A 19083-nucleotide genomic window follows, 5' to 3' on the forward strand; every position below is an offset into this window, starting at 1 on the left:
CGCAGGACAACAAAACCACGTCCTCCTCCCTTTTAGTCGCAGAAATGTTAAACTTACTCCTGAAGCTGTCAAGAGCAGAAACATCCACGAACAAAGACTCTTCCAACCTTACCTCCTCGGCAAATGAGGCCATTTCTGTTGACCTAAAAGCGTTTTTGTCTCCAACCAACTCTAAAGAAGCCTGAAACGGACGAATCTCCTGGCACTCGTCCTCCTTATGATTCGGCCCTGAAGTGGCAGACAAAAACACACAATCACTATCGCTACCCGAATTGGCGCTAGACTCACTAGATAAATCACTAAACAACTCCTCCCCGAATAAACCATCATAGTAAGTATCCCAGTTTATTATCCCATCGGGACCTGTGGCATGTTTCAAGCATTCCTTCCTCAAACGGTTTTTCTCAACTGGATCAATGGGTCGAATCAACCTCCCTTTCTCATCGCACTCCCTAATCAACACCATACCTAAAATCCGAACTCTCACGAAGCGCAACAAATAAAGTAAAGTTTGAGAAGGGTTAAGGAATTGAAGAATACCTGTGAAGGAAGAATAGAAAGATCTGCTGAAGCCGCTTAAGTCCGAAGAGAGTTAGAAGCAGGAAGCTTTATCACCGTAAACGAAGCAAAGAAATGAAAACAAGTGAAAAGCCAAACACGTCCTTTAAAAGGTAAGGTCGCCTCGGGAAGCGTGTCTGGAACGATTGAGTGGAACAACGCCCTGGGATCCTGACACGTGGCGATCATCGGGGACGAGGGGAATACGAAACGTTCAGAAGGCGAGCTAACGTTGATCGCCCCACAGAGAGCCTCGCCGAAACTTCAAGCAAGCCCCTACGCGTAAATCAGTAAGCGCCCACAACGGACGTCCGCCAAAAGCTAACATCGGTCATGACATCATCACTTCGCCTTGTTCCAAGATTCGTGCTTGGGGGGCTGTGGACCGTCATAATATTCCTAAAGGCTAAAGATCCCTTCGCAAAGACCTGGGCGCCCTCCGTAAGGGCCTGGGCGCACTCCAGAAGGAAAATCCCTTCATAAGGACCTGGGCGCCCCCCAGAAGGGCCACAGGCCCAGGCGCGTCTTCCATGAGGGCGCCGCCTCACTTAGTCTCTAGAACCCTCCAAAATCATGGAAAGTACGCTAATACCCCGGTTGCTTGGAAACCAAGCAACCGAAGCCCAAACCCATAAACAGGCTATAAATAACACTCTTGAGAACAGTCTCAAGGTATCTAATCATCAGTCCAAACCCTAGAATCCTAGTATTCCTTACCGTACTTTTCTGCAAGTACAGTTTGAATATTAGATTTGAACAAATTCAATCAAGTTTCAAACACCACCTTGCAATAATCTCTTGATAAAGCTAGCATAGTGGTACAATACCTTTTGCTTTTTTGAATCCAATTCCATTAGTTGCTTGTAACTAAGGCAAAGTGACTAAGAAATGCAATGCAACTCATCGTGCCAAAAACAGCCAAATATGAACATATACCAAACCAAAGATGGTGCACGTGAGAGCCATTATGGAATATGGACCCTTGTCCATCCATGACATAGATGTAGACCCCAACGCCAGCTCAGCTGATTGAGCCTCTTTCACAACCCAATTGGATTTGTGTTGAGCAAGGGTGTTCATAGATTAGGGTAATGCATTTAATCCGGTCATCCGATCTAAAACAAACCGTATCTTAATCGGAATATGTTAACCCTCCGAAGTTCAGTCGTGATGTTAGTATAATTCGATAAAAAATCGTTTCATCTGAAAGTTAAATTCTGTTTTTTTTGAATGTTTGGTTATTTGATGGAATTCATTAACCACATAATTTAATTGCTTAATTATGATAACTTTAAATTTGAATAATTGAAAATCACATAGCCACTAATTTATAAACATAAAAAATAGTTCATATGTCCTAACTCAACTGGTCAAAATGTCGATATTGTTAGACCAACATCGTATCCGAAGTTTGAATTCCGAATCCTCCATCTTTACGTGTGAGTTTCAATGATATTTATTATTTTACGGATCTAAAATTTTTAAAATATATCAGCACAATTTGAAACTTTGATGTTAAAAAAAAACTGATTGAATATTTATATTTTCAAAAAATATTGGCTCCTTAATAAATAGTATATCTACTTTTAACGTAACTGTTACATAGTGGTGTAGTTCAATTCTCAAGTCACCGACTTCATTGCTCAAACAAGGTACAGAAACTTTAGATCTCATTTCCTTTATTCGTTTTCAATGTAGATCTATACCATGAGCTACTCAATTACACTTGTGTGTTTTCATTGTTAATAATGTTTCATTTGTTGTTTTCTACTGTACTATGTTACTGTCTTTAATTGACTCATGATGTTCTTTTTTGTGTCTGTTTGGATTAATTTTTGTCAATTATTTTAATGGTGGGGTTTAACTTTTTTCTGATTAAATTTGTTAATTTTATTAATTTATTTTGGAGGGATGGTTGTGAATTGGGATTTTTCAAATGAGATTTTAGGATCACTGTTGTTGCATGCTTTCTTGTATGTGTTTTTCATGCTTAAATTATCTAAATTTATCGATCTGGAGAACCCGAGTTCAATTCCTGGCTAGAATTATACTTGATCAGACTTTACTTACCCCACAATCGAAATCTGGATTACCGCTCCGTTCCTCCAAGAACTTGAGTGTTAAGCCAAACATATAATTTTTTTTTTACCTAAAGTTGGATTCTTTAGCTTGAATTTGTTGATGGGGTGTTAAACTTGTTATGAGATTTAGCATCTCATTTAATTTAGCTTGTTATGTCCTTTTTGCATGATGTTGACTTGAGTCTCTGCAATTTGAGCATTGCAGATCTGATGAAAAGTATGGACTGATTTTGTTTCACTAGATCTGTACACAAAGTAGTGTCCGTCGATGGAACTAAAAGAGATTCAATGAGATGAAATTTTGATTACTTTGTAAGATAGAAGAAACAGGAACAGTGCCTATTTTCACAATTATGATTACTTTGGACAAATCATTATTGTTCCATAATAAATTATTTAGTACAAAATATTGTCAAATAACAGCTATAGCAGCACTGTAGTACTGTTGTGTTGCAGAATTTGATTAAACCGATATTTTCCATGATCCACAATTGACAGCATTGACTTGAATACCATTTCAATCATAGTGATCGCCTCTGTATGCCCAAAACTATGTTTTTCCCATTCGCAGACTTTTCATTTACTTGTCAAATTTTCTCTGGTTGAAGAGTCTTATAGTTTTATGAAAAAAGATGGATGATGTATAAAACTTGAAATTTTATCTCTGTCCCACGATAATAATCAACTTAATACATTGAGCATAAACATTTTGGTTAGTTATTACTTTCTGTCAAGTTTTGACGGCTCTTGGTTGGTTCTGTTTGCTACTTTTAAGGTTATCTATTCGCCATTTCACGAATGCTGGATGTTAATTTTCTCATGAAAAAATGTGATGATGCTGTGTAGGTTTTGTCACGCAAACTTTGAACTCGACAGGAAATGGGTCGTGGAGTCAGTTGCGGTGGCGGTCAGAGTTCCTTGGGATATCTCTTTGGCACTGGAGAGACTACCAACAATGTTCAACGTACAAATACTCAAGGTGAACCTTTAAACGGCGGGAGAGCACAAAATGCTAGCGTTGCTTCGCCAGCTAGCGTTGCTTCACCAGCTAGCGTTGCTTCACCAGCTGCTGTTGCTTCACCAGCTAAGGTTGCTTCACCTGCTAGGGTTGCTTCACCGCCAATTGATAAGGAAACTCCAGCTGGAATTCCTGGGTGTCTCAAGAACAACTACCATCGCGCTGATGGGCAAAACTGTGGCAACTTCCTCACTGTATGGCCCTTGAAACTTTTTCCATTTTTTTTAAGGGTAAAATATGCTTTTCGTCCCTGCAATTATAGGTCATTTGAATTTTCGTCCCTGAGCTTACTAATCCTCCCATTTCGTCCCTGTAAAAGTTAATCACTTGACATTTCGTCCCTCTCCCCTTTTAATCACTGCCACGTCAGCAAATTACCAAAATGGCATGGGAATTGACGAAAATACCCCTGGCTTGTTTTTTTTCCTTCAAAATTTTTTTTCCCTGTTTTTTCCCGAATTTTTTTTTACGATTTTTTCTCCGAAAAATTTCAGTTTTTTCAGTTTTAATTTTAACATTTTTTTTCCGAAATTTTTTATGATTTTTAATTATTTTTTCAGATTTTTTTAATTTAAAAAAAGAATTTTCAAAATTTTGAAATTTTTTTTAAGGAAAAAAAAATAAGCCAGGGGTATTTTCGTCAATTCCCCATGCCATTTTGGTAAATTGCTGACGTGGCAGTGATTAAAATGGGAGAGAGACGAAATTTCAAGTGATTAACTTTTACAGGGACAAAATGGGAGGATTAGTAAGCTTAGGGACGAAAATTCAAATGACCTATAATTGCAGGGACGAAAAGCATATTTTACCCTTTTTTTAATTGTAGTGCATAATTGGCATCCTTGATCTCTGTTCCAAATATTGCTGCCACTTAACTTAGCCTAGGAAATACTTGAAAACTTCATCAGTGTTGTCAATCGCGAAATATAGCGATCAGTTCAAATTCCGTTTTGCTACAGTACTAGAAAGCTGCTCTAGCTACGACTTGACAACACTTTCTACTAAATAGTGTATCGTGGGACAATTGCGATTTGACAACACTGAGATTTTTACATCAGTAGACGTAAAACAAGCTCATAAAGTAAGTAAAAATGATTATGAGTTATAATAGTATTACATCACAAAGTTCTAGTGAAAACTACAATGCCGTGGCCCAACTACATAAGCATGGTTCCTTTCCCTTTCGCTAGGAAGAATTCCTTTCCCTTTCGCTAGGAAGAAAACCATATAATTCTCAACAATGCTGGAGTAACATGATTATGAGTTATAATAGTATTATTACATGAGTTATCTGGAGTACCAGATATTCCTTTCTTCCATATCCACAACACTTTCTACTAAATAGTGTATCGTGGGACAATTGCGATTTGACAACACTGAGATTTTTACATCAGTAGACGTAAAACAAGCTCATAAAGTAAGTAAAAATGATTATGAGTTATAATAGTATTACATCACAAAGTTCTAGTGAAAACTACAATGCCGTGACCCAACTACATAAGCATGGTTCCTTTCCCTTTCGCTAGGAAGAATTCCTTTCCCTTTCGCTAGGAAGAAAACCATATAATTCTCAACAATGCTGGAGTAACATGATTATGAGTTATAATAGTATTATTACATGAGTTATCTGGAGTACCAGATATTCCTTTCTTCCATATCCATATGACAATTGTTGAAATTTGGGGCCTAACTCATCCTTACAAAACCGGCTTGTAAGGTGAGGATTGCCTCCTCTTTATAAACTCTTCTCAAGAGTGATATCTATCCGATGTGGGACTAAATCCACCCCCTCAAAGCCAACACAATGAAGGTGTTGGAGGCTGCAATGAAGGCTAACCAAAGGTCGCAATTTAGGCGACTAGGGGCGGACTGCAATTAAGGCGGAATTTCCAACAACAATGATATAACTTGAACTTCATACATGATTTCTTAGTTTTTCTTGGTTATCATGTGTGGATTATGTTTAAATTTGTAGTTACCTTGATCTGAATTATTGGATTCTGATTGACAGATAACATAATGCAAATATCAATCTTAATAATTAACCTTCCTTCCGCTGCACCCCTCTTCTAATTTAACCTTCTTTCATCTGTCCTCATTTTTTTTGTATTGAGTGCATGAGCTTGAAATCTGATTTGTCATTTGGGTTATGAATACTATGATGCATACCGAAGAAAAATCGTGCTACTTCTGTCTCTTTGTAGTTTGCAATGTAGCAACTACATATTTTAATTTTTACAGTGGCTTTCAATAGAATCTTTCTTCATTAATCATTTTCATAATGCTTTTCAGACGATGAAAGTCTATGTGTTTGATCCTGACTTTTTTATTAACAGAAACACATATTGTAGTTGAGTGATTAAGTGTATTAAGTATAGAACCAAGCAGTTGGGCGCGCAAGTATTTATTGTGTTTCATCTAAGGTCGAATCATTTGGGTACTACCTGAGTTTGATACTTAGTTGGAATAATTTTTGGTCAGACTTACTTACCTCTCTGACCAAACCCTGGATTAATTAGGTCTCTTTCTCTCTGGAAACCGAAGGGTTGAATGAAAAGAAAGAAATGAATTTAGCATAGGCATTTGATCGTGCAATGTACTTATAGTATTCAGCATGAATGAAATAATATAACCGCATGTTGTTCAGCATGAATGAAATAATAGTCCCTCCGTCCCTTAATGTAACCCCCCTTTGCTTTTTTCACATTTCTTAAGAAAAGTTGTCAGTGTAATTATTATGTCTGTTTTGTGTGTTAATATTACCATATTGTCCTTTGTTTGTATATGTATTAAATTTGACTTTTTAAATTTCAAGATAAGTTAGTAGTATTAATTAGGGGTATGTTTAGGAAAAAATAATAAATGCATCTAGTAATTTGAAAAGGGGTTTAGATTTAGGGACAAAAATAAAGTCAAATGGGTGGTTAGATATAGGGACGGAGGGAGTAGAATTTAGCATAGGCATTTGATAATGCAGGGGTATGACTTACTGTACTTCTTTTTTCCATATTACGCACTAGATTTGGTTATAGGCTTTTGTATGATATGAGGAATTATTCTTAATCATGGTTTCATTTTGAGTGCAGGATCGACCATCTACCAAGGTTCACGCGGCCCCCGGTGGCGGATCTTCCTTAGGCTATCTCTTTGGCGGTCCTCCTGGTAGTAACTAATTCATCAGCGTGACTGTAAAAAATGCTTCTCATTCAAATCTACCATGTGTAAAGTAGATGGTATTGTCGCATTGTGTTTAGAACATTGGAGTTGTTTCTTGTGCAAGTGAACCTTTGACAGTGTTGTAATGGCTTAATGGAACTAAGCTGGTTCATTGGCCTATTGTTCTGTGCAATTGTTCTTTTATCTTTCTTGTGCAAGTGAACCTTTGACAGTGTTGGAATGGCTTAAGGAACTAAGCTGATTCATGGTTTCTGTCAATGAATTTGCATTGTATGTATGAGCTTTAGTGACTCAGAATTATTCTTTTATAATTATTTGTGTGTTTAATATCATAATGTTGTTGGTAAAAAAAATCATAATGTTGACTCGGACACTCGGTTTCAGTAACTTATCATTTATCATATTGTATGTTTTGCAATCTTATATATCTTTCTAATTTGAAGGAAAATATTCTCCCTAATGACTATATTGTATGAGTTTTTGTGATCTTGCATGAAATCTTTACTATTAGTTGCTAGTAAAATTGAATGAGGGAAAAAATAATTTTCATTGCAATTCGGCATATCCAACCGTTCCTTTGGTTAATGAGATGTAGTTAATAATTCAGCATGAATGAAATAATGGAACCTTAGAAAAAGAAAATCACTTTAATATTAACCATGTAAAAAGAAAAAAAAAAAAAGAAATCACTTTTCCACTTGGTGTATCAAAATATTAACCACTTCAGTTTCAATAAAAAGAAAATCAAAATTTTACGAAGATCAATTATAAAAGATATAAATTTATTCCTTAAAAAAAAAGATATAAATTTATTAAAAGAAATGTATTTTATTTTATTATATTTTCTAAATGCGTGAGTGTTTTTATCACATGAGATTTTTTTTTTGGTAATAGATGAAATGACAAATAACCATTGAAACTTACATAAACAATTGAAAGGGACGAGGTTCGAGTTTCGATCACCACATCCGATCTAACAATTTCGACATTTTTTTTCAATTGATCTGAAACTTGTAGATGTTATTACACGAGTTCAAAGTACCAACTATATAACAACAAACAATTAAGTTCGTGCGATTAATAAATTCAACATAAAATGAATTGTTTGGCACAATCCGAATATAATTTTTTTTCCAGGTTCTCAATTTAAAGACCAAATACATGTACACCGTTTAGTCACTGTTATAAGCAAAAATTTACATTTTAGGTTCATTTATTAAAGAATCTAAAATGTAAATTTTTGCTTATGATAGTGACCGGATGATATAATATAGTTTTTTCTTTGAATTTCCGCCCTCTTTTATTTCAAATATAAAAAAAAAAAAAGTTCATGAGGGGATTAATTGTCAATTTCTAAAAGTAGAGAGACTTAATTAAAATAATTTTAATTCAAGATTCTAACATGCCACAAAATATTTATATTTAAGTCCAAACATTTTCACTATTATCACTTGTAGCATAGTTTAAATAACGAAAGAATAAGAAGCTAGGGTTTTCAGCTACTATACACTGTCTGTGAAATTTCTGTGCTGTGCGAGATTGTTAGCGTTTCGAATCTCGCCGCACAAACAACCATGACGACGGTGGTTCCTACTTCCGAAGAAGACGCCGCTCTTTCCGTTGTCCGATTCGCCTCTGAGCTTGCCTGGGCTGATGCTGGTCCCGAGGTAACGTAACATCGTAACATCCCATTCCCAAATCTATCATTTTTAGGGTTTCTTGATTTTGGGGATTTGGATGGTTTTGGGGTTAGATTGAATGTGTTTCTGTTCAATTTGTGTTGTATATAAGTGAAATTGGAAAATGTGTTTGTGTTATGATGAGATTTTAGATTGAATGTGTTTGTAATCAATTTGCGTTGTGTATGAGTGAAAATGAAAATTGTGTTTGTGATATGGTGAAATTTGCATTTTTTTAATTGAATCAAGTGTGTTTTTTAGAATTTGTTCTAGAAATTTCTGATACCAATTTGAGATGTTCAGAAAATATTATATAGATTCAATTGGAAGGTTGGATGGAAGAGTGGAATGATGCAATGCAACAGTGGCTGGGTTGGAAATGATTGAAATGTTTTTTTTTTTGTTGGGTGGTGGCTCTGATTACGAAAATCTATACAAGTGAATGTAAATGGTTTGGTAATTTTCTTAATTTGATTGTTTTTGGTGTTGGATTGAGTGTAATTGTGTTCGGTGTGTGTTGTGTATGATGGAAATCAGAAATGTGTTTGTTGTGCTATGGCGAAAGTTTAGTTTTTTTTTTTTTTTTTTTTTTTTTTTTTTTTTTTTAAAATAAAATTAAGGCGTCTGTTAAAAAATATTATCTAATTGTCAGATTCAATTGGAAAGTTAGAATGATAAACAGTAATTGGGTTTGAAATGGTCTAATTTTTTTGTTGGGGGTGGCGGCGGCGGTTGTTGTGAGGAGGGATGATGCTGTGTTGTTTGTGGCTTAGGGAATGTGAAAGTTGAAGGAAACAGATCAAATTTTTGATTAATTTTTTTTCTTCCTTTTTCTTTCTTTTGTATTATTGCCAAATGCGTGGTAAGACTTGAAGTGATAGGATTAGAAATGGCAACATTAGAGAGAGAGTTTGAGTAGCACCTATAATAAGACTAGATGGTGGAAACTGGGCTTAGGTTGTTTGGGCATATAAAGAGAAGACACGTGGATTATGTAGGAAGTAGAGTACTTAACGCGGAGGGTAGTCAAATCACTAGAGGCAAAGGAAGACCTAGAAAATTATAAGAGAAACTATTGCTAAAGATTCAGAGATTAATGAGTTGGATAGGAATATGGTACATGATAAAGCATTGCCGCGTCGTTTGATCAATGTAGCCGACCCCACTTAGTAGGTTAAGACTTGGATGTTGTTGATAGATTCAATTGAAGGTTGGATGACAGAAGAGAGGAATGATGCAACAGTGGTTGGGTTGGAATTTTTTTGGAATGGGCTTTTATTTTTTTGGGGTGGGGGTGTCGTTGATGCTAGAGAGGGCATGGGAAAAGTTGAAGGAAACAAAGCAAATGTTAGAGTAGTTTTTGTATGTATGCTATGTAAAATCATTAATCATGAATTGATGTTATTTGTGAGCGGATGATTATGTTTTTGTTTTGATTTATTGCTTTGTCATTTGTGAATTTATTAGTATTATCTTGGTTTGTTAGGTTGCTGAGCCTCAAGTTAGCAGACTTTGCTTGGAGACTGAAGAATTCATTGCTATGGGAAAGTGGTTGGAGCTGGCATCATTGATGATTACTTCCGCTGAATTGATTTTCTCAAAAATTTCTGAAAAAGGTAGGATGTTCTTCTTGCTTGATACATGTACTACTTTGCCATATTAGAGATATAGACCAAGCTGTCTTAATATTGTTAAGTAGTAGAACTTAAGCTTATATCAATTAGTCTTAAGCTAGCTTTATTGAACTGCGTACAGCTGGCAAATCTGTGTAAGCCAGCTGTCCTATATACACTAGTGAACCCTTTGTATTCAGTAACAATTGAGGAATACAAAATAGTTACAGATTCAGTTACAATCTTTACTCTCTCATCTTTCACTATGTTCAAGCTTTATCCACATTCATCAATGGTGGATTTCTAACATGCCATAGTAAATTGGTGTAAAGTAAACATGTCTTATGATCATCTGATTTTAGCCAGAATTTATTATCCAGTTCTGATAGTTTGGTTGAATTTAGCATTTATGATAACATGCTATGTGATATTTCCTCAGTTGTTTTGCTGCTTGATGATGTTGTATCTGTGGCATTTATTCTGTAGCACATTTTTCACTTTCTAGTTAGAAATCCAATTTGATGTTTCACAGATAATTGATTGGCATGATATTATGAGTGATGAATTTTTTGGGCAGAATGTCACCGTGCTTACAATATCTGTTATTTGTTATACCAGATGTAGAGTCCATCTTCACTATTATCTGCAATCTTGTTACGAAGACTGAGAATCCAGATGAAGTCATGGAGATTGTGAAAGTTATAACTGCAAAATTAGTTCAGCAGCCAAATGAAAAGCCTGCGGTGCGATTGAAGATGTAATATTACATCCTACTTGGTTTTGAAATTTTGAAAATGCTTACCACTGTGACTACTTATTTTATTAATAAATCTTCTTTCTTTGCAGTTTGATCAATTTGTATAATCTTTTGGAGACTCCATACTGCCAGTTTTATGTCTACATGAAGGCATTGAATTTGGCTGTTGATGGAAAAGTCACAGAATACATTATACCTTCATTCAAAAAGATTGATAGCTTCTTGAAAGAGTGGAAAATTGGGACACCAGAACAGAGAGAGCTGTTTCTCACCATCTCTAATGTTTTGAAGGAAAACAAAAGGTATAGCACATAGTTTAATCCTTGTACAGTTAATTTAGTATATTTTGTTTTTACTTCTCTTTGGAGTAGGAATAAGAATATAACATAAGTTTATTGTCATCGGGCTCACCATCCATTCGGCCAGTAGTCATATATCCACAACACAATCTCTGTTCTTCAGTGTTAAAAAATATTAATTACTGTTGCATTTTTTTTTTTATCTCAGCATGTCAAAGGATTCTTTCAAGTTCCTCACCAATTATCTTGCTACTTTTTCTGGAGAAGAGGCGCATGTTTTGAGTGAAGCTAAGGAGGAAGCTGTGCGTGCAATTGTTGATTTTGTGAAGGCACCTGACGTATTTCAGGTAACTTGTGTAAAAATGAGGATTAAACTATTGCATGAAATTATTGTTTCCGTCCCTTACATTCAATCATAGTTATTAGTCGCAGCTGGAAAACATAATATCTTCTCAAAAGATGATAAGGCGACTTTCATGTTGTTATCTGCAACTTAGTTTAGAACTTCTGTTTGCCTTTTGGACCGTCTATCATCTTGGGATATCTATTTTTCTCTTATAGACATGGCAGTCAAACTTGTATTTTATATACTTTGGAATTGCCATCTTTATGATTGTTTTGGTGAGAGATTCCGAACCAGTGGAATCGCTGTGAAAATTTAAAATCCGAGTTGCAAAATCATCTTCAATGATTACAATTCTCAGACAGCCACTTTTACCTGCCGCGTCTCTTCCTTTGCGACACATCTTTTCCAGTTCTTTCCGTTGCAGTCTCTGCGACTCCAACCTCTTTCTTTTTGTGACTCAACTTCACGAGAACATTGAAAGCAGTGTGCTTTATTTGGCAGTTTTATTTGATGCCTAGAGTGAGGCCATAAGAGAGACTAGGAATGGTCCATTGTGTGACATGAAGCCATGACCTCGCTAGTAATCATAATAATGCGTTGCATACCTTGCTGCCTTATTTATGACTCAGGATAAAGCAAATATTGAGAAATGTTCATAATTGCGACATTTGTGAATTTGCATTTGTGTTTATCTCATAGTCACATAATTCGCAATTCGCTCTGGTACGCGGTACGCTACATGAGAAGAATTCGATACGTATGAGAGTATAGAGCTTCGGTACGTTCTAATATATTAACCGATACGTTATGAAAAATAATAATTAAATAAACAAAAATATGATTAAAAAAATTGATATCATAAATAAAATTCAACTTTGACAAACATAATTTCATAACATAAACAAAAAATAACAATTAGTATTTTAAAATGTAGATAAAAAAAATGATAAATTTATATTTTAAATTGTCAAAGAACTTTTTATTCCAACTTTAGCACCACCATTCAATAGAAACTACAACGTTGATTAAGTAAAAAATAGAGTGCCAATATTAATATAGTCCAGCTTCATTAACCCAAGCAAAAGCCCAATATTAATATAGTCCAGCAAGCCAACCCAAGCCCAAGAAACCCTAACTTCATTTCAGCATCGTCTTCTTCCTTCCGCCTCTTTGATCCAGTTTCATCATCTTCTTCCTAAAAACTGTGAAACTCTGTCCGCCGCCTTCTAGTTTCTTCACTCACAGACAAAATTCCTACACTCACAGTGCTCCACCTCACTCTTGCGATGGTCGTTTTTGCAGGTTCTATGGGTTCGCTGATTTCCGCGAATTCCTTCACGAATCTGCGGGAACCAATACGCAAAAGAACCGCGAATCGGTTCGCGCGTACCAATTCGCGGTTCGCCACTCAACCAGCGAATTATGTGACTATGGTTTATCTTAATCTTTAAAATCGGCAAGTGGGAAATGTTATAAATCAAATATCTAAATAATGTATTTTTTTTAATGATGAATATTTAATATTAGTATTATTCAAATTCTGAGGAACATCTCGAGTTTGACTACCTTGCTTAGATGACGAAGTCTGCTATTGTATATAATTTTTGTCTTGCAGTGTTGAATATTCTCTAGAGCATTCATAAATTTGTATTTTGTTTTCATGTTGTAGTGTGATTTACTGGACATGCCTGCTGTTGGGCAACTGGAGAATGATGCCAAATATGCTCTGTTATATCAGCTTCTCAAGATTTTTCTTACTCAGAGGCTTGATGCATACTTAGAGTATCACACTGCAAATTCCACCTTATTGAATGACTATGGTAAATACTGTTCATGCACAATTGGTTATCATTGGTTATATTTACAGAGCTCTTTCGCTGTGTTTCTATCTAAATGTTTTGATGAAATAATGTTGTTTAGGCCTTGTGCATGAAGAATGCATTGCAAAAATGAGATTGATGTCATTGGTTGATCTCAGCTCTGATGGATCTGGCCAAATTCCTTATGAACTTATCAGGGACACACTTCAGGTAAATTTCAATTTACTCTGTATGTTTTGTATTTGCATATTTCCTAGCATAATTCTAACGTTGCAACTCCGTTTCAGATCAATGATGATGAAGTTGAACTATGGGTGTTTAAAGCTATAACTGCAAAGTTAATTGACTGTAAGATGGACCAAATGAATCAAGTTGTCCTTGTTAGGTATGTTATATCTCAATTTCTAGCCTTTTTTCTGGCTATAGGGCATGTAGACATGCACCTTATGGCTGTAGCATTTTTTTTCTTCGGAGATTCGATTCTAGTTTTAAAATATTATACACAATTTAATGCAAGTGTTGATATGTGCAGTCATCACACTGATCGGGTGTTTGGTCAGCATCAATGGCAAACACTGAGAACAAAGCTAGCGACTTGGAGGGTAAATAATTTCTCATCTATAATTCCCGGAATTATAAATTTGATATTTTATGCATAGAAATGTTTAGTGATGCGATCCCTATAATACAGGTATTTTCGAAAAATAAATTTTACCACATATATAACAATTAAATTAAATGAGGTTAAGTTGAATATATTCAGGAGCTAATTACTTGGTTCTGAAACCATTCCTGAATGCAATTTTTATGCCTGTCGTACACACTTTTTATACTGCTGATTCGAGGACTTGTTCTAGATGATGATAGTTCCTGTGCACTTAATAACAGTTTGGTCTTGTGTTCAGTCAGATTGAAATTCCTTTGTTTCAACCGAGTTACTTATATGTTCATTTTTTGCTCTATTTGTAGGGAAATATTTCAAATGTGATCAGTACCATTCAGGCCAACAAAGTATCGGAAGATGGGTCCCAGGCAGCCCAAGGTTTGGCAGTTCGCTGAGGACTTGATCATCTGAAGCATTTTGTCAAGGATCTCGATTATATCCAAGTCGAATTTTTTTAAATCTTAGAGAGAGAGAGTAAGGAAGAGATTGTAATTTTGTTCTGTTTACTATATTTACATTTTAGTTTTTGGCTGTAGACTCTAATTGTACTACTAACTTTAGGAGAGAAGCCATTTTAAATTTTTGATTGGAATTTGCTTCAAGTATATTTTATAATGAACTGTGGAACCATTTGGTTTTGTGTTCACTGAAGATATATTATCATGCAGTGTATGGAAACAGAATTAAAAATGAGTAGAAAAATAGTGAACATGAAAAAGAATTAAATAAACCAGTTCTCGGAAGGCAAGGCCCCACCATAAAATCTTTCCTTGATTGCAATTATTTTGGTAAATGTGGGACATTTATAATTTTATACTACCTTCAACTCCAATTCACAATTAGGGCAGCATAAACTAGTTGAATGAAGCCGCCAAGGAAGAAGCCGCACAGAAGAGGTATTTGAGAAAACATGGGAGGCAGCATTCTGATACTGAAATGTGCTGTGTATGAAAAAGCTGAGCAATCTGACTTCAACTACAGTTAAAACTCTATAAACTAATATTGTCAGGACTGGAGAAATTTATTAATTTAGAGAGTTATTAATTTATCGATAAATTAATAATTATTAATTTAAAGAGTTTTTAAGTAATTATACTGTACATACCAAACAAAAAGGAAAATCAGTCTATGCCTCTTAGAATTACGTTGCAGCGAACCTTAAGACTCAACGTAAATTAGTAACTACTGTGTTCATATGCATTGGAAATCAAGGAAATCAATAATGACTTTTGAAGTACAATAAATTAGTAATATTTTTTTTTTTCAATTTCTATGAATTATTTATTAATTTATGATTTTCTTTGGACCGAAAATTATAAAGGGATCTCCCAAAAAATTATTATCTTATTATTTTATCGAGTTTTTCAATTTTTTACATTGGCCTAAGTCGGGACCGGACAAATTTATTATTTTAGAGAGTTTATTAATTTACCGAGTATTAATTTAAAGCGTTTCTACTGTATGTACTGAGTGGTGGCTAACAGTGTCATAGTCGTGACTGGGGTAAAAGCTGCTTATAGAGGCTGAGCAAATACACACTAGAAATTGAGAAGCCATACATTGTTGCTCCAAGATGAAAATACGTTCAGAGAAATTTCACAGCAAAAACAAATACTACGTAATGTTTACTCCATCTTTTTCTTCTTCAGCTCCGGGAAATTACACCCCTAGTAACGATCAGTAGCTAATCTTATGTACGAAGTCAAAAGTTGAAGCAAATATTTATGGATAATGTCGACCAATTACATTAACAATATGGTTGAAGTTAATATTATCACGACTAAGTTGAAAGGGTATTGCTAAAAGTAGAATATTGTTTTTTTTAGCATGTAATAAGCACAGAATCTTCACTATCGCAGAACCTGTCTAGCACATATGATGAGTTCTCATCTCTCAACTGAAAAAGTAGAATAATGTTTTTTTACTATGTTGGGAATCCCCACTGTTTAGTAGGTCATGATTAATCACTATTGTAGAACCTGTTTAACACATAAGATGAGTTTTAATCTCTCGCCCGAATTTATCCTAGGGAGTTACTTTTCCCACCCCATGCCTTTCCTCGCGCGTCCTATTTTTTTTCTTCCAAAATACCCATAATCCGGATTATATAATCCGAACTGAATCCGGAAAATATAATCCGGATCCATTAGTGTATTTTTGCAATCCATTCACCCTGATGGATGATGATACCAGTTATTAAAATATGGGTCCGGATTATATAATCCGAAAATGTTAGAGAGATTCTGGAATATATAATCCGAAACATGTAAATCACCCCGTTGAAAGTCAACAAAAAGGGGTGGTGAACGACAGTTCCGGATTATATAATCCGGAATGCGCTATACATGTCCAGATTATATAATCTGGAATGCATCAGTACAGAGGCAGAAGCCATCTGTTTTGGCTGAGCCTCTGTTTTAGAGCAGATTCAGTCAATGTTTTTGGCCTTTGACCATACGCAAACCAGAAATCAAATTATAACATCAAAATTAACAACATAATATAATTTTTAAACTTTAATAAAACATAATTATCCAAATGGTACATAACATAATTATCCAAAATATTCAAACATTAAAATTACATAAAATAGTATCAGTCCCTAATAACTACACCTCTGCTACCACCCCTGCCACCACCTCTGCCACCACCCCTGCCACCCTCAGTAGCTTTCCGACGACGGTAAACTTTTGCATCATGCACCTCTCTCAAAACATCCTTCAAATGCTGTCATTCCTCACTTCCTTTCGGCACCATATCGCTTCTCATCACAGCATAGATGTGGTCTCTGATGCGGGTCATCCTTCCGCTAAGCTGTAAGTACGCAAGGTCTTCATCATCTTGAGCAGCTCGGGCATCAAGGACCTCGCACTCTGGTGGCTGTGGCACCGGTACCGGCATGTCTGGAAGAATCATGCGTGGATGAGACACCTGGTAAAACCACTCGATGTATCCATGTTCTACCTCCACACCATGAACTGCAATCTGTCCCAACTCCTGAGGTGTCAGCGTATATCAAGGACACGCTGAAAGCGGTTTGTGATCTCCGCCAAGTAACATCAACAGGTGCACTCTGAACGGGATGTCTCGGTATGGTCTGAACCCACCCAAACTAGCGAAGCACCCTCTCCGGCAGATATCTCACCATGCGGTCTCCGCATCTCAGCCATCCAGAGTAAAGACTGACCCGCTCAAACGGACGTGCCTGACGGTGTGCAGCATATGGGGCCATGACAACCCTCGTCAAATCCAGCGCATCTAGATAGTTCCTGTAGTTGTCCACCGTGCCTAAACCATGCAGTGACACAAAAAGCATCGCGCGTGGATACAAATTCTCAACATATCCGTCCCAGACATCCTTGCTTCCCATACCTATGAAGTGATGAAGCACCCAAGCCTGCGCCAAAGACAACCACATATAAATATACAAACCATATACACTTAAATTAAAAAAAATAAAACATAGTTCTTAATTTATACCTGCAACAAACTCAGGTATCCTGCCACCTGACTGGTGTTCCAACGTGCAGCATTGTTGAGCTCCTTATACAACTGAGTTAGTGCCGCAGCTCCCCATGAAAAATTAACACAAATATCAAGGTCTCTGAAGTACTTCAGGTAGACAACATGGACATTCCACTGGCTTTTGTCACTGAAGATCGTGATGCCCACCAAGTACAACAAATATATGAGGACAGCCTGGTCCCGCAACCTCTCCACCTCCTCAGTCACACCATACTCATCCGCCAAATCCCTCTGCTCCTTCAACCGCTCCTTGAATATCCTCTCCAAGTAGTTAAATCTGCAATGTGCACCTTTGGTCTTCTCGACCTCTTTGAGTGCATCACCCAGATCAGACCCCAAGTACTCCACCATCCATTCCACCGCCTCGTCCCGTGTTATGGACCCGTGGGACAGGAGCATGCCGTCAATGGGGATATGCAGCAAAGAGGCCACATCATCAAGTGTGACTGTCATCTCCCCAAACGGAAGGTGGAAGTTGGAAGTCTCCTCGTGCCACCTCTCCACGAACGCACAAATCAGCCCATGATCAATAATCATGTAGTTTGTATCCTGGAGCCAACCAAGGCCTGTGCGACGCAATCTGCTCTCCCACCACCGTGCAGCCATGATAGGTCTGGTGTCATCATCATGCATCGCCTCTACCTTCTTTCCGTTGTTGATGCATTTTAATTTCCACGCCACTGCAAATATTTAAAATTAATAAAGTGAGTTTAAACTCATGGCTTCACAAACATATTTAACAATAAATAAACTAGTCAGATATAAACAGTACATAACCAAGCAGTTTCAGATATAAAGTGAGCTTCATATATAAAGTGAGTTAAATAGTACATACCACGCCATCAGCCGCCTTCCTGGCCACGTGCACATGGTACCTCCACAGCAGGTCAGTCTGGTGTGGGCCACCGGGATAGTCATCTAGTGGCTCAGGGTCCACCACCTTCTCCTTCTTCTTTCGCCTTTGCTGTGGCTCGGCATCTTCCATGTCCTCGTCCATACCCTGCAGCTCCTCCTCAAGCTCTTGCTCCTCCGTATGCTGCAAATCCACATCAGCCTGCTCCTCCTCCATGGGCATATACTTTTGCTGCTCCGGCTGATCCTCGACATCAGGCTCGACATTAGCATGGCGTCCTCTAGCACTCCGAAGCCTCGGAGGAACAACATCTTCAGCCTCCATCTGTTCCCTACGTGCTCTCCTACGGGAAGCATGCCCTGCCTCCCTTACGCGCTGAGTATCAGACGTTGAACCTTCTGTAACATTCAAATTAGGGTAATCAAACATCACAATCAAACAGCACAAAACAGAAGCAAAACAACATTTTGGGTTTGTCCGGATTCCGTAATCCGGATGAGCAACAACCTACTCCGGAAAACAAAATCCGGATTGCATTCGAATAGAATTCAAAAAAAAAAAAACGAACTAATTGAACTTGCATGTGTACAGAAATCGAACTTACCTTCCATGATGTTTGTCAAGGGTTGAAATGCGGTGCTTTTGAGCAAGAAAACTCCAAATTTGGACAAGATTTGTGGTGTTCGGAATTTG

General features: G+C 36.7%; 3 protein-coding genes across 4 annotated transcripts; 2 read left to right on the plus strand and 1 right to left on the minus strand.

The window, feature by feature from the left end:
* Positions 1-2155: 2155 nt before the first annotated feature.
* LOC146912714 (protein SPIRAL1-like 3) lies at positions 2156-6950 on the plus strand. Its single transcript, XM_085722209.1, has 3 exons — positions 2156-2210; positions 3486-3851; positions 6744-6950. Exons 2-3 carry the CDS (start codon positions 3519-3521, stop codon positions 6828-6830), a joined length of 420 nt encoding a protein of 139 aa, XP_085578335.1. The 5' UTR covers positions 2156-2210; positions 3486-3518; the 3' UTR covers positions 6831-6950.
* Positions 6951-8331: 1381 nt separating this feature from the next.
* Positions 8332-14663, plus strand: LOC146912715 (uncharacterized). Of its 2 annotated transcripts, XM_085722213.1 has the most exons (10): positions 8332-8501; positions 10000-10129; positions 10745-10883; positions 10973-11185; positions 11391-11529; positions 13198-13348; positions 13449-13558; positions 13636-13733; positions 13881-13950; positions 14318-14663. In XM_085722213.1, exons 1-10 carry the CDS (start codon positions 8409-8411, stop codon positions 14405-14407), a joined length of 1233 nt encoding a protein of 410 aa, XP_085578339.1. In that variant the 5' UTR covers positions 8332-8408; the 3' UTR covers positions 14408-14663. The 2 variants fall into 2 exon arrangements, with proteins under 2 accessions (XP_085578339.1, XP_085578338.1); XM_085722212.1 differs by having other exon boundaries at positions 13636-13950.
* Positions 14664-16742: 2079 nt separating this feature from the next.
* On the minus strand, positions 16743-18819 carry LOC146912716 (serine/threonine-protein phosphatase 7 long form homolog). The gene is made up of 4 exons (XM_085720771.1): positions 18369-18819; positions 17493-18217; positions 17158-17409; positions 16743-17009 (listed from the first exon to the last, which is right to left on the minus strand). Exons 1-4 carry the CDS (start codon positions 18817-18819, stop codon positions 16743-16745), a joined length of 1695 nt encoding a protein of 564 aa, XP_085576897.1.
* Positions 18820-19083: the final 264 nt, after the last annotated feature.

Source organism: Medicago sativa, chromosome 6 (assembly GCF_051527215.1).
Source record: "Medicago sativa cultivar Bolivia chromosome 6, Bolivia_mono, whole genome shotgun sequence".
Lineage (NCBI taxonomy): Eukaryota > Viridiplantae > Streptophyta > Magnoliopsida > Fabales > Fabaceae > Medicago > Medicago sativa.